Genomic DNA, 19113 nt, shown 5'->3' with positions numbered 1-19113 from the left:
TGAAAGCCTCCATAAAATTCCCCACGGGGAGCTGTATTGGAGTGTGCGGGTTTGTGTCCTTAACGGGGATCGTGCCCCACCTTTCTAGCCCCACTACCACCTAAGTGCCACCCCAATCTCTAAAGAAAGAAAAAGTGCTTTCTGCTCTAAATTAAGAGCACTCCCTCTGGAAGCCCATTTCCTTTTCGAGCCGACCTCAGCCATCGACGATATTCACAAAAGTGCATTTAGCGCGTATGAGGATTAGAGTTATTAAAGGAGTGACAACAGATTTGCTGATGGAGGTCACGGGTGAGGAGGACGCTCAACGAATATGGTGACATATAGCGAGAGCACACTTAGTTTGTATTAGAGGTGTTGTGTCTGACCTTCAGCCACGGGAGGTCATCACCTCATGTCGGCGGACTCTTACGAGGCGCGAACCGCGGCCATCTGGACCGACGTCGCCGTCATTCACGGATGACGACCTTGGCTGTGATCGACGCCGGTTGTTTTTATGCTGAATGAAGGCTTTGTAGATTACGCCGCATGCAAGACAGTGAGATTAAGTGGGAGACCATTTATCACGCAGCTCAGCCGAGGATGACCTTAAAAAACTCAACACGCCATCCGTCAATATAATCTCTCTCCATGCTTGCCGTGTTGCAGGTGAAAGGCTATCGCGTGTACTACACCATGGACCCGTCGCGGCCGATGAATGAGTGGAAGATCCATAATGTCCAGGACAGTGTGATCACCACCATACAAAGCTTGGTGACCTCCGAGACATACACCCTCCAAGTCCTGGCCTTCACCTCAGTCGGGGACGGGCCCTTCTCTGACCCGGTCCACGTTAAAGTCATGCCAGGAGGTCGGTGTTGTTGACAGGCAAACATAATATCATCTCATCTACTGTATATCGCTTTGGCCTGTCGTCGTTGTGCTGGTCAAGTTGGTATTATATTGCCTTTTGCACCAAAGCGTTCCAGCGATCCATTTTCAACCAAACGGGCGAACTCAGATGTACACTTTTCACTCATTATTATCTAAAAAAAAATCCAAAAAAACATGGAGACATTCAATCTTGAGGCGGCATGATGCCGCACGGCTCCCCCAGGGTGACGGATGACTTCTCCGAAATTTGGAGCGTTCAAGCCAGTTAATGGATTCATTCTCAAGCTATTTTCACCACTTTCAATTGGTTCATAAAAAAAGATTTTTGGGGAAATTTCACAACAAAGCTGTAAATTGCACGATAAACTTTACAAAGGGAACTTTATTTAACCTTCTCTAAAAACCAGAGCTAAAGAGCGAAATTGACAGCTGGCATCTGATCAATCAGTTGATCAATTCTGCATATTTATAATGAGGGCCACCACCACTCTGCATTTCTGTGACTCTTCCAGTCTCTCTATTAAAGTCCCTCTCCGTTTATAGTCACTAATTTGTTTCTAAATGCATAATACATGCTTGAATAAAATTTCTGTAAAACGCGTGATAAGACAAGAGGACTGTTTAGTACTCATCTGATTTTGCATCTAATCATCATAATGGCCGTTAGAATTCAATATAAATTACAGACCGCTTACCCCACTGCCCCGCAGCGTCATCGCTGCACGTCGTGCAAATCAGCAAGCGGCTTATTCAGATGACAAGTGGAACCCGGCCGCTATGTAATACTGGGCTGGACCTGTCACAACACGCGCATCCTTCAAATGAGTAACTTGCACAAGCCGACACTTAAGTTTGTGGAGAGTTGTGGAAAAGGAAACAGATTAACAGGAGCAAAAACGTGTTATGTTCAAGCAAGTCAAGTCACGACGGCGGTGGTTGCAAAAGTTGTCGGTTTTACGTCCTCGGCGGGCACGACGAGATTAGTGCTCGCAAATCGGTGATGGCATTACGTGTTGAAATTCCCGTGTAGACTTGGGACGCGTGTACCTGAACATTTTGTCAGTTTTCAACTCCTACAGGAAGAGAAACATATGGTTTAAGTCCAAATATTTGTCAAAGTCTAAGAAGAGCTTGTTGGTTGCAACATAAATCCCATGGAACGAGGCACAACATTTTTTTTAAAAAAAAGGTCTTTTGAATTGATTTTTAAAAAGCTGATTTTTTTTACTGCCATAACTTAAATGACCTTAATAAGCGACAAGATTGGACACCGGTTGAACACAACGGCAATACAATTACAAGCTATTCGTGCCCCTAAAAATGCCGACAAAAATTTAAAAGTGATGTTCACCTTTTTGTTAATAGTTCTCCGAGGTAATATACATACAAATAACATCCGTCTTGTTCCCTTCTTCAGTTCCAGGACAACCGGGGAAGTTTAAAATCGGGAGGGTGACTGACACCAGCATTGAGCTGACCTGGGAGCCGGCGTACACCAAGGAGGGCATCATCAATTACGAGCTCCTTTACAAACCTGTCAAGTATGGCAGTTTGGTAAGATAGTCGACTGAAAATATCACAACCACCTGAGGTTCTAGAAAACAGATTTAAAAACTTTTTTTTTTTAATCGGTCTAGTTGAAGTTTATGGTCAAAATAAACATAAAACCAACTCCCCCCCCCCCCCCCCAAAAAAAATTACATGTGTATTTAAAACAACCACTTAGCGTCTGCTAACTTAATGCTAACATATGATGAGAAAGGCCATAGTCAGGCTAACGAATAGCAGCTATGTGGCGGTGTCAGAATACTTCACGCAACAAATATTTGAACACAAACAAGGGAGCAACATGTTTTGATAGACAATTTAACAATACTGACTGGCATATATTCTTTATCCCCTGTGGAAAAAAAAAAACAATTTGACCGCGGCTTACGGTGTTGCAGTACCGGTTGTTGTGTAACTCTTCTTCGTTCGCGCGACCGCCGTGTACCACGCCCAGGTGGCTAAGTCGCATGTTCAATTCTGTGCATTTAATGGAAATATATCTTTTTATAAAGTAGTAGTGCTAATTTCCTTATTAAACATTACAACCGTATTTTGGGTTTTTCGGGAGGCTGCAAATTATGGTTGCTGGCATAGGAGCCTTGATCCTTCTGTCTCGCATCATTTTCTCAGCTGGTGACACCTTCCTCTTCTATTTTCCTCATGTAGGAGAAGCTGACCTTTGGCCCGCGAAACTCCTACACGGTGGAGGGTCTGAAAGCCAACACAGACTATTCCTTCTCCCTGGCAGCCATCTCCAACAAAGGCATCGGTGCTTTCACCAATGAACTGGTGCAGAGGACATCACAAGCCAGTATGTCTCCTTTTCCTTGATGTCACACACACACACACACACGCACACACACGTTGCTGCCGTACTGTATTCGCTTTCACCTTGGCCACAAATGTCATGAAAACCCACGTTGACACAATTTTCACTTGCTGTCTGCTGACCTGGCACGAGCTGGCAACCGTGTGACACCATCCGACCATTGATCTCCTTTATCATGTCATGTGTCCAAAGCCCACGCCCATCCATCCATCTGCGTTTAACTGCGACTTTCTTCCTCCTCCGCTTAGCCTCTCCCTTTTTTTTTCACAGCCAAAATATTGTGACAGATGGAGACGGAGCGCCGGTTAAAGTTTGTGTCTTACTCTTTTTCACCCTCCTTCCGCTACACCCGGCCCCACTACTCTATCAGTGTCTAATATCTTTAAAAGGGTGAAAATGTCTGCCAGACGAGCAGGCAGTGGAGAGGAGCTTCAAAAGATTGTGGGTTGGCCTGCTACGTTATAAGTCAGCGCCAGACGTTGTGATTTTTCATTTCGTTGGATTTTCGCCCTCTTTGGCATTTCTCAATAAGCAAGCATAGCCCAACAAATGCACCTGATTTGTGTGTGATGCGATGCATATGGCCATGTCCACACAGTCTTATTTCATTTTAAAAAGTATATGCCGTACCAAGTATTTCTACACATTTTTGTATCTTATGTTACACATACAGCACATTTGACAAAGTTGTATCCAATCCGATCTTATTCTGTCACTGAATTGTGACAAGGCGGAAAATGGTTTTGCAAAGAAAAATGTTTGTTCTATTGTGTTAACCTATTTTTAATTTTCCAGCTGTGACATGCCCGAGTAATTCCACTCCGCTGTTAATCTACCTCTATGATTACCTTTTCCCTGAACTGACTTTCTTTAGTCTGCCAGTTGCTTTCATATTTCAAGACCAGAGGTCGTCAACAAGGTGGCCGGGGGTACCTGCTAGCCGCCAAGGGACACATGAGTCGCCCCACCGTCTTGTTATGAGAGCAGTTCACCAGTGATGAGACGTTATGATTTCCTTTGGCTTGTGCGGTTACTTTCGAGTGCCTCGTTGTCAGCCGTGAGTGTGCCGTTGTTACAGAGAATAGACAGAAGAGCAAGGGGCAAAAACAAGTAAAAAAAAATTGGCAGCCGGCATGTGGTCGGGGCCTTCGCACTAGCAGCCCTTTACGTGAGTTAGGACCCAAGATGTAGTGCTCTGTTTCAAAAAGGTTGGTGACCCCTGAAGCCACAGCCGTTGCTTTGGCGCACACTTGACAGCCTGCGATTACAATTTGGGGAGCACTGAGATTTATTTTTACATGAAACTTGCACAAAAAATGTGCTCGGTACATCTAACCTGTGTCCTTTTCCTTTCATCCCCCAAAAACCAAGAGGAAAGAAAAGCGGTGTAGGTGTCAGGAGGGCTGCCATCAAGGCCAACAACTCTAAGCAAGCAGACTATTTCCTGAAGCACAATGCATTTCCCAGGATGTGCTTTGTTATCGCCAAGGTTTGGTGCACATCGAGATTGTCCCCCGAGGCAAACGGCGCGGTGGCTTTACAGCTGAGTGGGCAGATACTTGAATCTGTCAGCTAGGACTTTGACTCCCACACTCGCGCACACGCTGTACACTCTTCAAGCCCAGTCGTCTCCGCTTTTAAGTTGTCTGCTCACTGTCAATGCTCTCGTCTCTGGTTGATTTCATTAAGTGTTATGCTTGTATGTCAAGTCCTTGCTTGGCTCTTATTCTCGTGCTTATCCCCGTGTCATCTTTTTCAGTTCAGTTTACCGTCGGCTCTTATTGTTTCCATTTTTTTTTCATCCTGTCCCCTGTGTTTTTACTTTTATTGTCCCCCCCACACCCCCACACCCCTCTTGCTTTTCACCCCCTACTCTCAAACGCTTTACCGACTGCCCTCCCCCTTGTCTAATCAGAGCCCTCGGCCGCACCCGAGGGTGTCTCCTGCGAGAGTGCCAGCTCCACCTCGCTGAGAGTTAGTTGGAGGCCGCCCCCACTGGAGGGCCAGAATGGCGAGTTGGCAGGTTATGAACTGAGGTACCGCAAGGTTTCTGGGGCAGGAGGCAAAGGTCGGGGCCAGGAGGTGTCCGGGCTCCTTGTTCCGGCCCGGCAGGCAGACACACTAGTAGAGGGCCTGGAGAAATGGAGCTGGTACAACATCACCATGGCAGCCTCCACTTCTGAGGGAACTGGACCCAACAGCTTGCCTGTACTCTGCAGAACAGATGAGGATGGTAAGTCTAGATAACGCATTCGTGGTTACAGTGGAACTTTGAAAGTCAAATTTAGCTCAGGTTGAACAATTCACATTGCCCACAAAATTTCAGGGGGAAAATAGGGCTCTTGATTCTACAGCGCAGAAGAGGGGATAAGTCACATGCGTCTTAACGTTTAAACAAGTCCCAAGTAGCTGTCACAAAAACCAAGCCGGTCAAGTCGAGTCCCCACTAAATTTCAATCAAGTCAAATCTTTACTCGTGGAAGAAAGTCACAACTCACAAAATTTTACTCATATCGTCACACATTAGCCACTTTGCACTCAGTATCTGTGCTAGCACTTGTTCGCTGTCATCACAGATTGAAAATCACAGTTTTAATGGTCTGAATCCATTCTTCAATACGACTTACAATACAATAGTACATTATTGTCTTCCCAATTCAATTTGGAATGGACATGAAGCATGTTTGGCCAGCTAGCTAACAGTGAAGTTAATGTAGCGCACCTGTCTTTTGGGGTTTTATAATAACAGATGAAGTTAGTTATCATAGTTGTTGTGTTTCTGGGTTAAAACTGAGTTGCTGTTCTCTTTTGGACCATTTGATCAGAAACCTAATCCTAAAATCCAAAAATAAGAATCTTTGGGTACTTGCTTAATGAACCGGCCTCTCCACTCCATTTCGTAGCATACTGGTGGATCGCCGGGATTGTGTGCACGACGCAAAAAGCATATTTTCTTTCAAAAACCAAAAAAAAAAAAAAGGAAAATTACCAACTTAAGTCTGACTCGAGGCAAATCATGTAAATCGAGTCACTCACCTCTGCATCAGAGGTCTACCTGTTTTGCTCCACTTACTCCCAAAGGTCCAGAGGCGCTTGTAAGGACTGTAACAACAAATGAAGACATGCAGAACATTCAGAGGAAGGTATAAATCGAGAGGATTCGCATTTAAAGCAGCTTTACCATGGACATTGTCATAGTTCTCGTCATTACACGTTGAGGGCTTTATTTGCAGCTCGCAAGAATGTCCACTGTAGGAACCGCCGTCCCCGGAAAGGCTTAAAAAGTCAGTCAGGCGCATCTGCAACCCATTCCACTTTAGAAGTTCCACCGTTGATACTGATGCTTCTTTACAGTCGGTAATTATCCGTGGCTTTTTGCATGTGCAGTTCCCAGCGCGGCCCCTCGTCACATTGATGTCAATCCTATCAATTCCTCCGCACTTCGGATCACTTGGCGGTCTGTGTTGCCAAGGTTACGTCAAGGTCAGATCCGCGGTTACCAGGTGCACTACAGCCATGTTGGCGGCAGCGAATCCCGAAATCTTCCTTGGATAAAAGATATCCTCCTGGATGAGTCTCAGGTGACATCATCGTGAAAGAATCTAAATGTGATGGTTGAATATCCTTCCGGTCTCATCTCCTCTTTCTGGGTTACCTCTCTGCCGCGTCTCGCCTGGCGGTGAAGATGGAAGAGGATGATTCCACTCAGTATGTGAGTGCACGCTTCTTCTTCTTCATAAACTCAATATACAGAACTAGACTAGCGCTCGAAATAGCACAGACCTGTCAAGGTTTCAATAGTGAGCACCTTTTCACCTGGATCCGATGGAAAACGTGCCTTCATCCAACAATCCAGCCAGTGTTGATGGCAATGAAACGCTGATTTTTCTTGCTTTTGATTTCTTCTTTTCAGGAATGCGCAACATTAATAGTTTGTCAACTGTTTAGGAAACGATAAATACGATAGCGTAGTGAATGGCTTTTAAATGCGATTTTGTGTTTCCCTTGATAGGAGATGATCTTGGGAGGCCTAAAAGCAGAGTCTTTGTATACCGTCTCAGTGGCAGCATACACCACCAAAGGTGACGGAGCACATAGCAAAGCCAAGCTGGTGAAGACCTCAGCGGTGGGTGAGTACGTGCCGAGGAGGTGCTTCAGAACGTAGCGGCATACGTACTCCGCAGGGAATTTCAACTTCCGCCGCGGCAGCCAAATTAATTTCAATGCTTTTGAGGTCGTTACATTGACGATTAAAACTAACTTTCTGCCTTCCCCCGCGTTGTCATTTGCAGTACCCGCCCCTCCCTGTCTGTGGGCACATTTGGGAATAGGTCCATCAGCGGTGCTTCGATGGGCTCCTCCACCGGAATGCGCAGCGTCAGGCTCTGATGGCCGGCGGCTCCCTTTGGAAATTCAAGGCTACCGCCTCCAGTTTGGCCTGAAGAATGCCTCCCTGGAGACCACGATAGATTTCACAAACGAGAGAAACTTCACCGTCATAAACCTCTCCCCGGGCTCCACCTACGTCTTTGTGCTCTCCGCAAAGAGCCGAGCGGGCTATGGAGATGTAGCGCGGAGGGAAATAAGCGTACCCGTCATCCCACCCTCGGGATACCCCAAAATATCCGACTTTGTTAACGCCACTTGCTGCTCCCTCCAGTTCTCCTGGCTCCCTCCTGACCAAGAGGAGAGCCATGGCGTCATCACAGAGTACAACATAGCTTACAAAGAGACTGCAGGCTCCAAACCCTCGAGCGTTCCAGGCCCCTTTTCATTACCCGCCCTGCGCGCTCCCCCACTTGTGGTCACGTTGCCGGCGAGCCAGTCTCGCTACACAATTCTGGGCCTCAATCACAGCACAGCTTACGAAGTGCAACTCAGAGCCCACAACAAGGCAGGGCCCGGCCCCTTCAGCCCCCCTCTGCTGTGCCGAACCCTGGCCTTTGAAACAGGTAGAGTTGGCCTTCAGATGCTGGAAACACCCTCTAACCAAGCACCGCTTCGACTTCACATCTCCCCCTTCTGTGGAAGTCACGCCAAAAAAATAAAAATAAAAAGGCCGGTTCTAATAGATTGACCCCACCCTCTCACACCCACTCCCGACCCCTCCCACCTCGCCGCGTACTTCAGAGATACTGAAAACAAGTCGGAGGAGGGCGAGCAACCCCTCAATCTCTTCCACTCACTCACTTACCTCCATCACCTCCCCTTCACCAATGGAAAAAGGCTGAATGTTCATGGCTGTTTGCTTCAAGAGCACCGCTTATCACATTCCCTCAGGTAAAAGTCAATACAGGGCATCAATATGTGGTACAGTACCTAATCCAGAAGGTAAGTAGACGGTTGAAATGGAGTGCAAGACTCGGGGCCTGGCAATTTGTTCAATCTGATAAACTCCGCCGCCACTTTATCTGAAGCTCTTGCTGACATGCCGACTTGGAAGTGGAACAAACACAACTTTACACTCGGTGAATGTGGCATGTCACATTCCTTGTGCTACCGCTGTCTTCTCTTTTCCGACCACCATCCACTCTCCTCATCACCTGTCCATCCTCCGAACGACTCCGTCTCACCTGACTGACACTTTTTTTTTTCTTCATAGGTTCACACCGGAGAGAGAGAGAGAGAGTTGTTACTTGAACTCAAACTCCTCCACTGAGTGCCATTTTCTTCTCTTTCAGACGTGCCAAGGAACTTTTCAGTCAATCTGGCCACGAGGACGAGCGTTCTTCTGACGTGGGAGTTTCCCGAAAGCAGCAACCCGTATCGCTTTAGTGTATGTCCGTCATCTTGAGCACCAACATATTTTTAATGACAAAATGAGTCACAAGCCAGCTAACGGGGACCACTTTTTACAATGTAGCCCTTTGGGTGAGACACCAAATTGAGTATCTTTATATAGACTCGGCGGGCTTCACCGTGGAGCAGTAGACCCATCTAATTTCTCCCAGCCATATCACAAAAAGTAAAAATGTCTCGTAATGAACTCTGAAAACTGTCAACAGGAGTATTGTTGCATTTCCAAGTAAATGTTCATCAAGTACAACTTCAAGAATCATTCCTGTAATTATCCTGAGGTTTTGAATACGTCCATTTTACTTTGGTATCCTCAAATGTTGTTGACAAATGCAAAATGCTCCCTCAATAATTTAGTGGGGGATTGTCAAAAGTTAAACCTATATTTCGTTGATACAGCACCTTGCTCCAGCAACAATGACTGAATTTATGCGAGCTCATCTGGCACGAGAAAGCCCCTGCAGTGATAGTGACTAAGGCGGCAACACACGCAGACATGGACCAAAAAAAAAACCCCCACTGCGCTTGGGATAAAAGGTAGTCCAGTTTGATTTAAAGTCAGCGAGAGACAAATAAATTCATTTTGAATGTCTCTCAATAAGGCACGGACAGGCAACTTTATTTAAATAGGTCATTTCATACACAAGGTAAATCAATGTGCTTCACGCAGTTACAAAACATTTACATTTCAGTTCTATAAGATAAGATAAGATAAGAAAACCTTTATTAGTCTCGCAATGGAGAAATTCCCGATTCACAGCAGCAAAGTTGTGAAAGGAAGAAGTAGAACAACAAAATATAGGAGCTGCTGGAAAGGCAGCCACTCACGCGGCGCCATTTTGAAGTAAAAATAACAAAAATAACACAACACAACACATAGGACACAGACAGTCGTGCAATCTTCACCACTTTTCTGCATACACTTTATAGGCAGCTTATTCCTTTTGAACGCCACATAACAACTAAATGCTGATGCACCATGTTGGCTTTGAACTCTGGGTTCCACTAATTAGGAGTTTTGATATCATAATCAGGGCGGCCCGGTAGTCCAGTGGTTAGCACGTCGGCTTCACAGTGCAGAGGTACCGGGTTCGATTCCAGCTCCGGCCTCCCTGTGTGGAGTTTGCATGTTCTCCCCGGGCCTGCGTGGGTTTTCTCCGGGTGCTCCGGTTTCCTCCCACATTCCAAAAACATGCGTGGCAGGCTGATTGGATGCTCTAAATTGTCCCTAGGTGTGAGTGTGGGCGTGGATGGTTGTTTGTCTCTGTGTGCCCTGCGATTGGCTGGCAACTGATTCAGGGTGTCCCCCGCCTACTGCCCGGAGACGGCTGGGATAGGCTCCAGCACCCCCCGCGACCCTAGTGAGGATCAAGCGGTTCGGAAAATGGATGGATGGATGGATGGATGGATATCATAATCATATCATAATCCTTGTTGTACGTGCTGACTTCGCTAACTCTCCCAAAGGTGGAGTACAATCGGCAAAAGATGGAGGTGGATGCTCGCCTGAAGAAGGCCGTCATCCCAAACCTTCAGCCCGACACCAGCTACGACTTCAAGATCACCGCTCCCGAAGGCAACATGGGTGGTCTTCGCCACCGTATCACCGCCAAGACATCCCCACCGATCACCATCCGCCGCCCAGAGGTCGATCACACCCGGGACACGGAGACCACAGTCACGATCATTCTACCATCCCTGGAGTCTCGAACGCCTGTCAAGTAAGACGGAGCCACGTTCCACCTGCGTCGACTATAAGGCTTCGCTGCGTCAATGCGAAATTAATTTTCTTCCGATATTGATGATTTTAAATGCAAATTCATCGATGGGGCATCAATCAATGAAGGTTGACTACCATACCAGGAAATCTACAGTCTTCTCTTTATAGACCCTGTAAAGCAAAAATAAATGTCTTGCAAACTTGACACACCACTGGAAAAGTTTTGCGTTAACAGCCGTGCCAAATTAAAGTCACCAAGTACTGAAAATGAGGTTTGAAAATGGCGATAAACATTCTATCCCTACAATTGAGTTCCATATACGAAGTTCGCAATCTTTGCACGTGTTTTCAGCCGTGATCTTCAAACATGTATAATGTATTTAGAAGCAATTTATTCAAGAGCACAGGTGTCAAACTCAAGGCCCGGGGGCCAGATCTGGCCCGCCAGGTCATGATATGTGGCCCGCAAAAGCAAATCATGTGTGTCAACTTACTAAAATCTGGACTGAAATGTCAAATTGTCATGTATAATAAATAACAATGAGATTTTGCAATAGTTTTGTTACCCTGTTTACACTCACTGAGCAATAATTGACGTCGATACCATAAATTGTAAAGGAAGCTAAGAAAGAGTTGTTTTAGTCATCTATTCTTTTGGGTTATGCTTTACTTTTTAATTCCCCCCCCCCCTCCCCTCCCCAGGAATGTTTATGTTGTTGTGGTTCCATTGAGGAGAGCCCGAGGCGTCATCAGACACCTGAAGAGTCCGGACGAAATGGATCTTGAGGAGGTGAGAACCACAAAAATAAAAATAAAAAAATGTCCATTGGTCTGAGGAAGGCAGGAGGCATCTCTCCACAGCCACACGCCAAAAATGAGCGCACTTTACATAAATGAATTGTTAGTCATGTTGGGATGCATCATTTCTCTCCTCCTCTCTGCCGCCCCGTGTCTCAGCTGTTAAAAGACATCAGTCAAAAACAGAGGGACTCTCGTCAGCAGAAGCAGGTGGACCTGCGTCGCGCTTACATCACAGCCCGCTTCACACCTGACACCCTACCAGCCTTCTTTACCCTGGGGGACCAGCTGGACTACGGAGGCTTCGAGAACCGCGCATTAGAGCCCGGGCAGGAATACGTCTTCTTCATCCTGGCTGAACTCAACTCCACAACCGGGGTATGAAAGCTGACATGTCACATCACTTTTTCTCGCTTTCCTTGTGACCCCGCCCTCCCCTCCCACCACCATCCAGCGGGCTGTCACGATGCATCGAGAGCAATATGGCCTCGCATCTGCGACGATAACATTTGCGTCAGTCAAGGTGTAGCCGGCAAAAGGCAATAACCTTCATGTATTTCCATCAACAGCACTAATACAGATTGACTGGCGGCGGGAGAGATGGTGCCTCTTTGTGCGCCCACTGCTCGATGTGAGCAATGGAACTGGAAAAGACATAAATATTCTGACTTGTGTATTTTGTAGGGTGGATTTCAGCCTTGGGCTGCTCTCTAAAAGGCCATCGGCTACAAAAAAAAAAATACTTGATGGTGTTCTAGCACTTTAAACTGAAACGCATTTTTAATGAAACAACTTATACATTGTCCAAAATGGCTGCATTTGTTTTGTTTTGTTTTTAATGATTATGTTATTTTAACACACCTACCGTAATCCTCCATTAAGCTACTAAAATTTGCTTTCGAACGCAATCGTGTAACTTTTGAACTAGTTAGGTAGGTACCTGCAGCTTTATTGATAGATAGATCAATCATTAGCTCTTCCTATGACAGATATTAGTTTGTCATACCATATAATGATTCATTATACTTCACCCAGTGTCTATTGTGCAGTGCATGAAACCGTCTTGCATACAGTAGTGCTGAGTGTTGAAGTTGAAACTAAAATGAAAATGATATCATAAACTCCATTAAAATAATGTCATGTAAATCTTCCCACCCTATACGGTACTGTACTGACATCCTACTTTCGTACTTGAACAAAGGGTACTGGGAGGTATAAATGTGGATTCAACAAAAGAGTAGTGAACTCTTCGAACTTTATTAATATGCAAAAAAAAAAAAAAAAAAAAAATTTGATTCATTGACATTGCATCGTCAAAGACAGCAAACCATTTCAGCACAATCATTTGTCAATATAAAGAGGTGACTGATCAATAATATTGATTTGTGAAAAAATGACCACAATATGACCTTAAACATTTCAGCCCAAGGCCAGCAACAAGATGCATAAGAATATTTATCTCATGGCTATTTTTTTTACTTTACATATTGCACTTGTTTGCCTATCAACAGAAGATGTACGTGGCCAGTCCTTACACGGATCCGGTGATCGCCCCGGATTCAGACCCCCAACCTCTGGACGCGGGTGACGGTCTCATCTGGGTGGTGGGACCCGTACTCGCAGTGGTTTTCATCATCTGCATCGTCATCGCTATTTTACTCTACAAGAAGTGAGTTGAACAGAAGAGCACCGTGAAAATATTGTAGCCATTAATGATATTGTTAAAGTGAGCCCTTGGATGAAGGAATTTTTGTTTGTTTGTTTGTTTACAATTACCATATTCGTGACAATAAGCGTACGGGGAAAGTGTTGAACACTGCTTCTCAAACACCTCAAAAAAAGACTTAATTCTTCAATTATCTGTGTTTTCCGCACTATAAGGCACTTCGGAGTATAAGGCACACCTTCAATGAATGGCCTATTTTAAAACTGTTTTCATATATACAGCTTTATTTATAGAGTGCTTTCACAACCGCTGTAGCTGTAACAAAGCGCTTTACAAAACATTTCAAATACTCGGTCCAAGAAATCATAATATTGATCCATACATAAGGCGCGTCGGATTATAAGGCGCACTGTCGGCTTTTGAGAAAATTGACACTGCTTTTGCCCTGTGGTTGTAGTTTCTTTTAACAGGAATATTGAGTTATACGTCCGTTTATCCAGGTCTTCCAGATATTTAAGTAATTCCTGATAACAGAAACTAATAACAGGCTAGTAGATGCAGAATACATTTTATGAAACGCAACAGTAACCTGCTCACAACATCCAATTTTTTACTATGTCTGGATTATTTTATTTTCAAAAACGATTGTTTTTATTTAATTTTGCACAATGAATCTATTTGAATGTTGAATAAACAGCTATGTTAAATACAAATAGATTTTGGATCTACAGCTTGGAACTTCATTTGCACCAAAATGTATTTAATTCTTCCACTAGGTTTAGTGGGTCTGACATAACAAACATTTTGTAGCTAGCTTCAATTGATAGGTTTTGCCAAATCATTGCTTAAAGCACAAATACATACTTTTTGGTTGCTCGGGAAACGTGTTCCAGTTTGAAGTGCGCTCAGCCTTCATTCTGCTGCATGCTGTCCAGCTTTTGAATACTAATGCAGCATATTGATTTTCCTCTGTCTGTTTCCTTCCTTTTCTTTTCCTTAATTATTCCTTCCCTGGCTTTTGTTTTACTGGAAACAGCAAACCTGACAGGTACGATTACACCAATGTCAAGCTCTTATTTTTACCCTTGTACCCGAAGCAATTACGGAACACAACACCACGCTATTGTAATGTCACATTTGCTCATGTATGTGCATTAACTCACCGGTGCTAATGCTAATGGGGTGTCAGTGCTGAGTCTAATTTTCCCTGGCTGGATTTTTTTTTTTTTTTTTTTTTGCGTGTGCTAAATGCTCCCTTCATAAATGCAGCAAGCGCAAGGAGTCTGAGCCAGGAACCAAAAGTCTTCTGAATAATGCCGAGATGATGGCCCATCACCCAACTGACCCCGTGGAGATGAGACGAATTAATTTCCAGACTCCAGGTATGGAATACGGACCCAAACATATATTTTCTTCACACCCACATCACCACCAATTCAGTCTTCAGTGGCCGTAACATACAGTGCATATATTCATATTCATTTAAGAAAACAAAAAGGGGGGAGTGTGGGGGGGGGGGGAATGAAAAATTACCAGGTTGCATAATTACGCTCACGCTTTTGGGGTCATGACTACTCCCAGTCCGTCAGTTTGTGACGCCATCTCCTGTGGACGACCCTCTTCCGAGCATCCCACAGTCGTTCGATGGAACGGTTCATAATTCCCTCCTCCGAGTCCTTCAATGTTGGCCTCTAGGCAGCCTCCTTACCCAGTTTTCCTCCTTGTTTTTTTCATTAATTTTGGAAGGGCCTCAACTGGCCAACTTACTTGCTGCCCCATTGTTTATGAAGTGCAAACCTGCCAATGAACATACCGGGCATATTTTTAAACGGTAGAATGCTTACCAAGCACAGGTGCAATCCGTATTTCAAACACAGAACCTTCTTGCTGTGGGACAACAGTACGAGCCGCCCTTGATAAGCGAGCAAATCAGCCTGTCGCCTTGAGGTCAGCTTGGCCACAGTCCACGAGCGTCGGGACTGAGTCAGCATAGTGTGGGCACAAAAAAAACAAAAAAAAAACAGAAGCATGTCCAGCCACTGGCGTCGCAAGCCGCAGCTTCCCCGAACAGTCGGAAATTAAAGGATTGCACCCCGTCAGTCTTTGACCACTAACTTTTGATGTAACTTCAAATATGAAGTGGTACGAGTGAAGGTTGACTCATCCGACCAATTAATCTCGCCAAACGGGACCCTGCTGTGGAGGAAGTACATCGCTTCCTCCTTCTCGCTGTGCCATTGGACAGCACTGCCGGTGACGTGCCGCATGGCACCACCAGCCCGGTCGCTTCCTCCATGCGACATCCAAAATAAGCATAAGCCTTTCACGAACCAGTGATGCGCACGATGCCCTTGTTGGAAATGCGGTGCGTTTCCATGGCGAAGATCTGAAGATGAAGGTTTTAAGCTTTTTTCTATGCAAAGTGACGACGATAAAATAAAGCACCTCAGCTGCTCTCTTCCATCATGAGAATTTTGCTGCTCTCGTTTGACAGCAGCCTTGAAGTGCCCTCCTTTCATCCCTTGAGATTTGTGCCTCGGAGATGCCCCGGATAGATGAAAATTTGTTTCCCGCCGATGATGTCTGAGGTCATTTAAGGCATGCGATTACCTGTGGGTGCCGCAGAAGCCGATGGCTGCTGGAATTGGTGTTTCTTTGCGTGACGTGCAAAATCCGCATCTGGCTGCATTTGGCGGTAAGAGCCCAATGATGAGAATGCATCTGAATCGAAGACCTGAATTTGATGTTGGCGCTGTGCGTTTGCCAGCTGCGGAGGGACCCGACTCGGGGACGTTGCTTCCTTTTGTGTGCGCGTGTTCAAACTCTCCTAATTAGCGTTGCGTCTGTGTTTGTTTTGTCGGCTCGGCTGCTTCTCGGATGGCACATGAAGCCATTTATCAAAGTAAAACCATTTCAAAACAAACACATCTCACCATGTCCACGCGCACGGCTCAACATTGATTTTCTGCCTCGCCGTCTTCCTTAATGATATGTGATGTTCCATGCCTGTGCAATTATCCTCACATCTTGGTATGAGTGATGGTGACCCGCGGTAATTTGGGCGATTCGGACAAAGCCAAGACGACCGACCTCTGACCCGTTGGCTCCGTCGCGCGCTTGTTGTCACGCAGGGATGATGAGCCATCCTCCCATTCCCATCAGCGAGCTGGCTGAGCATATCGAGCTGATGAAAGCCAACGACAATCTCCGACTTTCCCAGGAATACGAGGTGAGACGCCGATTTTGTTTGATGGGGATTAACGGGTGTGCGTCGTCGTTGTTAGCGCGACCCGGAGGCTCCTCAAGGGGTGGATAAGCGATGACGATTTTAAGGGCCTACGATTGGGCCCGTGACGCGTTTAGCTAAAACGTGTAAGACTTGACTTTGAACCGTATCGTTTACCTGAGGCGAGGTCCCCCAGAGAAAAAAAAAAAAGGCGGCGTTCACTGTAGTGTTTATTTTAAAGTCGGTACCACAGACAATAGGACGCCATCTAAAAGAAAACGCCGCCACCCACGATTCTAATAGCAAAACACAAATAGATAGTATAAAAAGTAGACAAGTTATTGCTCTTGGTAAAATGTAGACAAGTGCTCTCTAAGTGTTCCGGGCCATAGGTGTTAAGCCTTTTAAGCCATCTCTTCATAAAGCAAAAGCTATTTAACATGTGTATCATCACGATGTCCAGACAAACTTATGATTTATTCAGAGGTGCATTTCAAAACACGTCTGCTTTATGAAGCTCACTATCATCCCACATCAACAAATCCACCGTTAGATTACGTCTACCAGCGCTCTTTTTATCCAATTTGCTTCCTTTTCTCCAGTCCGTTGACCCCGGGCAGCAATTCACTTGGGAGCATTCCAACTTGGAGGTCAACAAGCCCAAAAACCGCTATGCTAATGTGATAGCGTACGACCACACCAGAGTCATCCTGGCACCCATAGAAGGTAAGCGCACGAGCTGGCGAAGGAGGGGCCACGCGGAGGATGTTAAAGAGATTGGGGAAGAGGAAGAGACAGGCTGATGGATGAAACGTGGAATTGCAGACATGGCTCTGGAGCCAAACAAACAACGCAAACGTGTTCAAATAACGCCGCCACAGGAGAGATTTGATGTGAAAATTCATGAGCGTACAGTTTTTTTGTTTGATTCTCATCCACCAATCCCTTACAACAGAAATGTCAAATTCGTTTCCATCACGGCTGCCCTCAGAGGACCCAATGAAACCGAAAACAACAAATTCCTTTTTTGCCTCTTGAAATGATCAGTTTTCTCTGGATTTGATGATTGTTCATTCCTCCCACTAATTCCTTTGAAATGACACAGACAAGATCATAACAAACCATTATTACTGCAGTACTATAGTACATTTTAAAAAAGTGCTCATTATATTTGATTTAATGGTGTATTTGTGTGAGGTTAGCACATCCGCCTCGCAGGACAGAGGTCCGGATTTTTCAAGTTTGTCGTACGCCCCATCAGACGCCGCACTGTCGGACGCCAACGCTCCCCCAAATGTGTCTTGTTTGCAGGCGTCCTGGGAAGCGACTACATCAACGCCAATTACATTGACGGCTACAGAAAGCAGAATGCCTACATCGCCACCCAGGGGCCGCTGGCTGAGACGTTCGGTGACTTCTGGAGAATGGTGTGGGAGCAGCGGGCGGCCTCTGTTGTCATGATGACACGCTTGGAGGAGAAATCGCGGGTACTTTCGCTACGAGCAACATAGCGTTTTATATGTGGTGCACTAATCCCCGCTCACAAAAAAGAAAGAAAAAATGCAAGTCATTGATGCAGAAAACAGTTTAATTTATTTTCTTATACTCCCGTTGAAAAGGAAGTAGCTTACAGGTGAGTTGATATGAAAAAAAAAAAATCCACAAAGACACATAGAGATGCGGGCTCAGAACGGAGGTAACTTCCTTGAAAAAAAATTGGCCGAATGACAGCATTTATCTGGAAAAACCTGCAAGTCGGCTTGCTCGGATCTCGAGGCACCGCTGTACTTCCTTAACACTTTCCCTTTTAGAGAGATGATGGCAATTTCCTGTGGCAGCATATGGTATTTAAAAAAATAAAATAAAATACATGGGCATACACCCCGCCCCACCCATACACACACACACACACACACACACACACACACACACACAGTGAATGTCAAAAGGTGAATATGTGGAGGATACCTGTACCATTGTTGAATGGGACTTTAATGATTTTGCGAATTCAAGTCATGCACCTTTTTTTTTTTTTTTTTTTTTGGTGTTTAGATAAAGTGTGACCAGTACTGGCCGAGTCGGGGCACAGACACATATGGGACGATCCAGGTAACCCTGCTGGACACCATGGAACTGGCCACATTCTGCGTCCGCACCTTCTCCCTTTATAAGGTGAGAATGAGCTTTTTTTCCCTTTCTTGAAACAGGCAGTCATAACCATGCAAAACAAAGGAAATGGAAGCTCTCGACTGCAAAGCACTCAACAATGGTAAATTTGTAGCAGATGCTGGACTTGAACATGTGATATTTTGCTGCGATAAAATGCTGTCGGTTACTGATATTATCAAGAATGTTAGGAATGGGCATGTTTTGCACATATGAAAATACGTAATACAAATCCACCCCAGGATATGAGCTGTTTTGCAACTATTTTCTGGGTGTGTCTTTAAGCTAAAAAGAAGAAAGGAAAAAAAGAGGCCATTAGCCTGGCCTTCATGGTGAGTCAAAGCAGGGCTGCATCCCTCTCTGGGGTGATGAGATTTGACCACTGGTGGAAGAAGAGCGCATCTCGGCACGTCAAACCAGCCTGTGTAACTGTGGCCTACTTGCAAACACAGAAACTAGGCCAACTGTGGATTTTAAGTCAAGTATATATT

General features: G+C 45.3%; 1 protein-coding gene across 5 annotated transcripts in view; it reads left to right on the top strand.

Annotated features, from left to right (window-relative positions):
* The window catches only part of ptprsb (protein tyrosine phosphatase receptor type Sb), a 76869-nt gene that overhangs the window by 48328 nt on the left and 9428 nt on the right, over positions 1 to 19113 (top strand). For 4 of the 5 annotated variants that reach the window (XM_086129359.1, XM_086129356.1, XM_086129357.1 and 1 more), the window contains 13 exons: positions 649 to 850; positions 2291 to 2427; positions 3088 to 3232; positions 8932 to 9026; positions 10514 to 10767; positions 11469 to 11556; positions 11724 to 11942; positions 13076 to 13233; positions 14500 to 14612; positions 16362 to 16459; positions 17059 to 17182; positions 17768 to 17943; positions 18509 to 18628. In XM_086129359.1, coding sequence (XP_085985485.1) covers positions 649 to 850; positions 2291 to 2427; positions 3088 to 3232; positions 8932 to 9026; positions 10514 to 10767; positions 11469 to 11556; positions 11724 to 11942; positions 13076 to 13233; positions 14500 to 14612; positions 16362 to 16459; positions 17059 to 17182; positions 17768 to 17943; positions 18509 to 18628 — 1929 coding nt within the window. Of the gene's footprint in view, positions 1 to 648; positions 851 to 2290; positions 2428 to 3087; positions 3233 to 5165; positions 5484 to 6637; positions 6832 to 6935; positions 6963 to 7262; positions 7381 to 7542; positions 8203 to 8931; positions 9027 to 10513; positions 10768 to 11468; positions 11557 to 11723; positions 11943 to 13075; positions 13234 to 14266; positions 14279 to 14499; positions 14613 to 16361; positions 16460 to 17058; positions 17183 to 17767; positions 17944 to 18508; positions 18629 to 19113 lie in introns of all 5 variants that reach the window. The other variant, XM_086129360.1, reaches the window with a different exon arrangement.

This window comes from Hippocampus guttulatus, chromosome 14 (genome assembly GCF_054856545.1).
Source record: "Hippocampus guttulatus isolate MCC_2025c chromosome 14, RoL_Hgut_1.0, whole genome shotgun sequence".
NCBI lineage: Eukaryota > Metazoa > Chordata > Actinopteri > Syngnathiformes > Syngnathidae > Hippocampus > Hippocampus guttulatus.
Note: the sequence above shows the minus strand (reverse complement) of the source record. Positions and strands in the feature narration are given on the sequence as shown.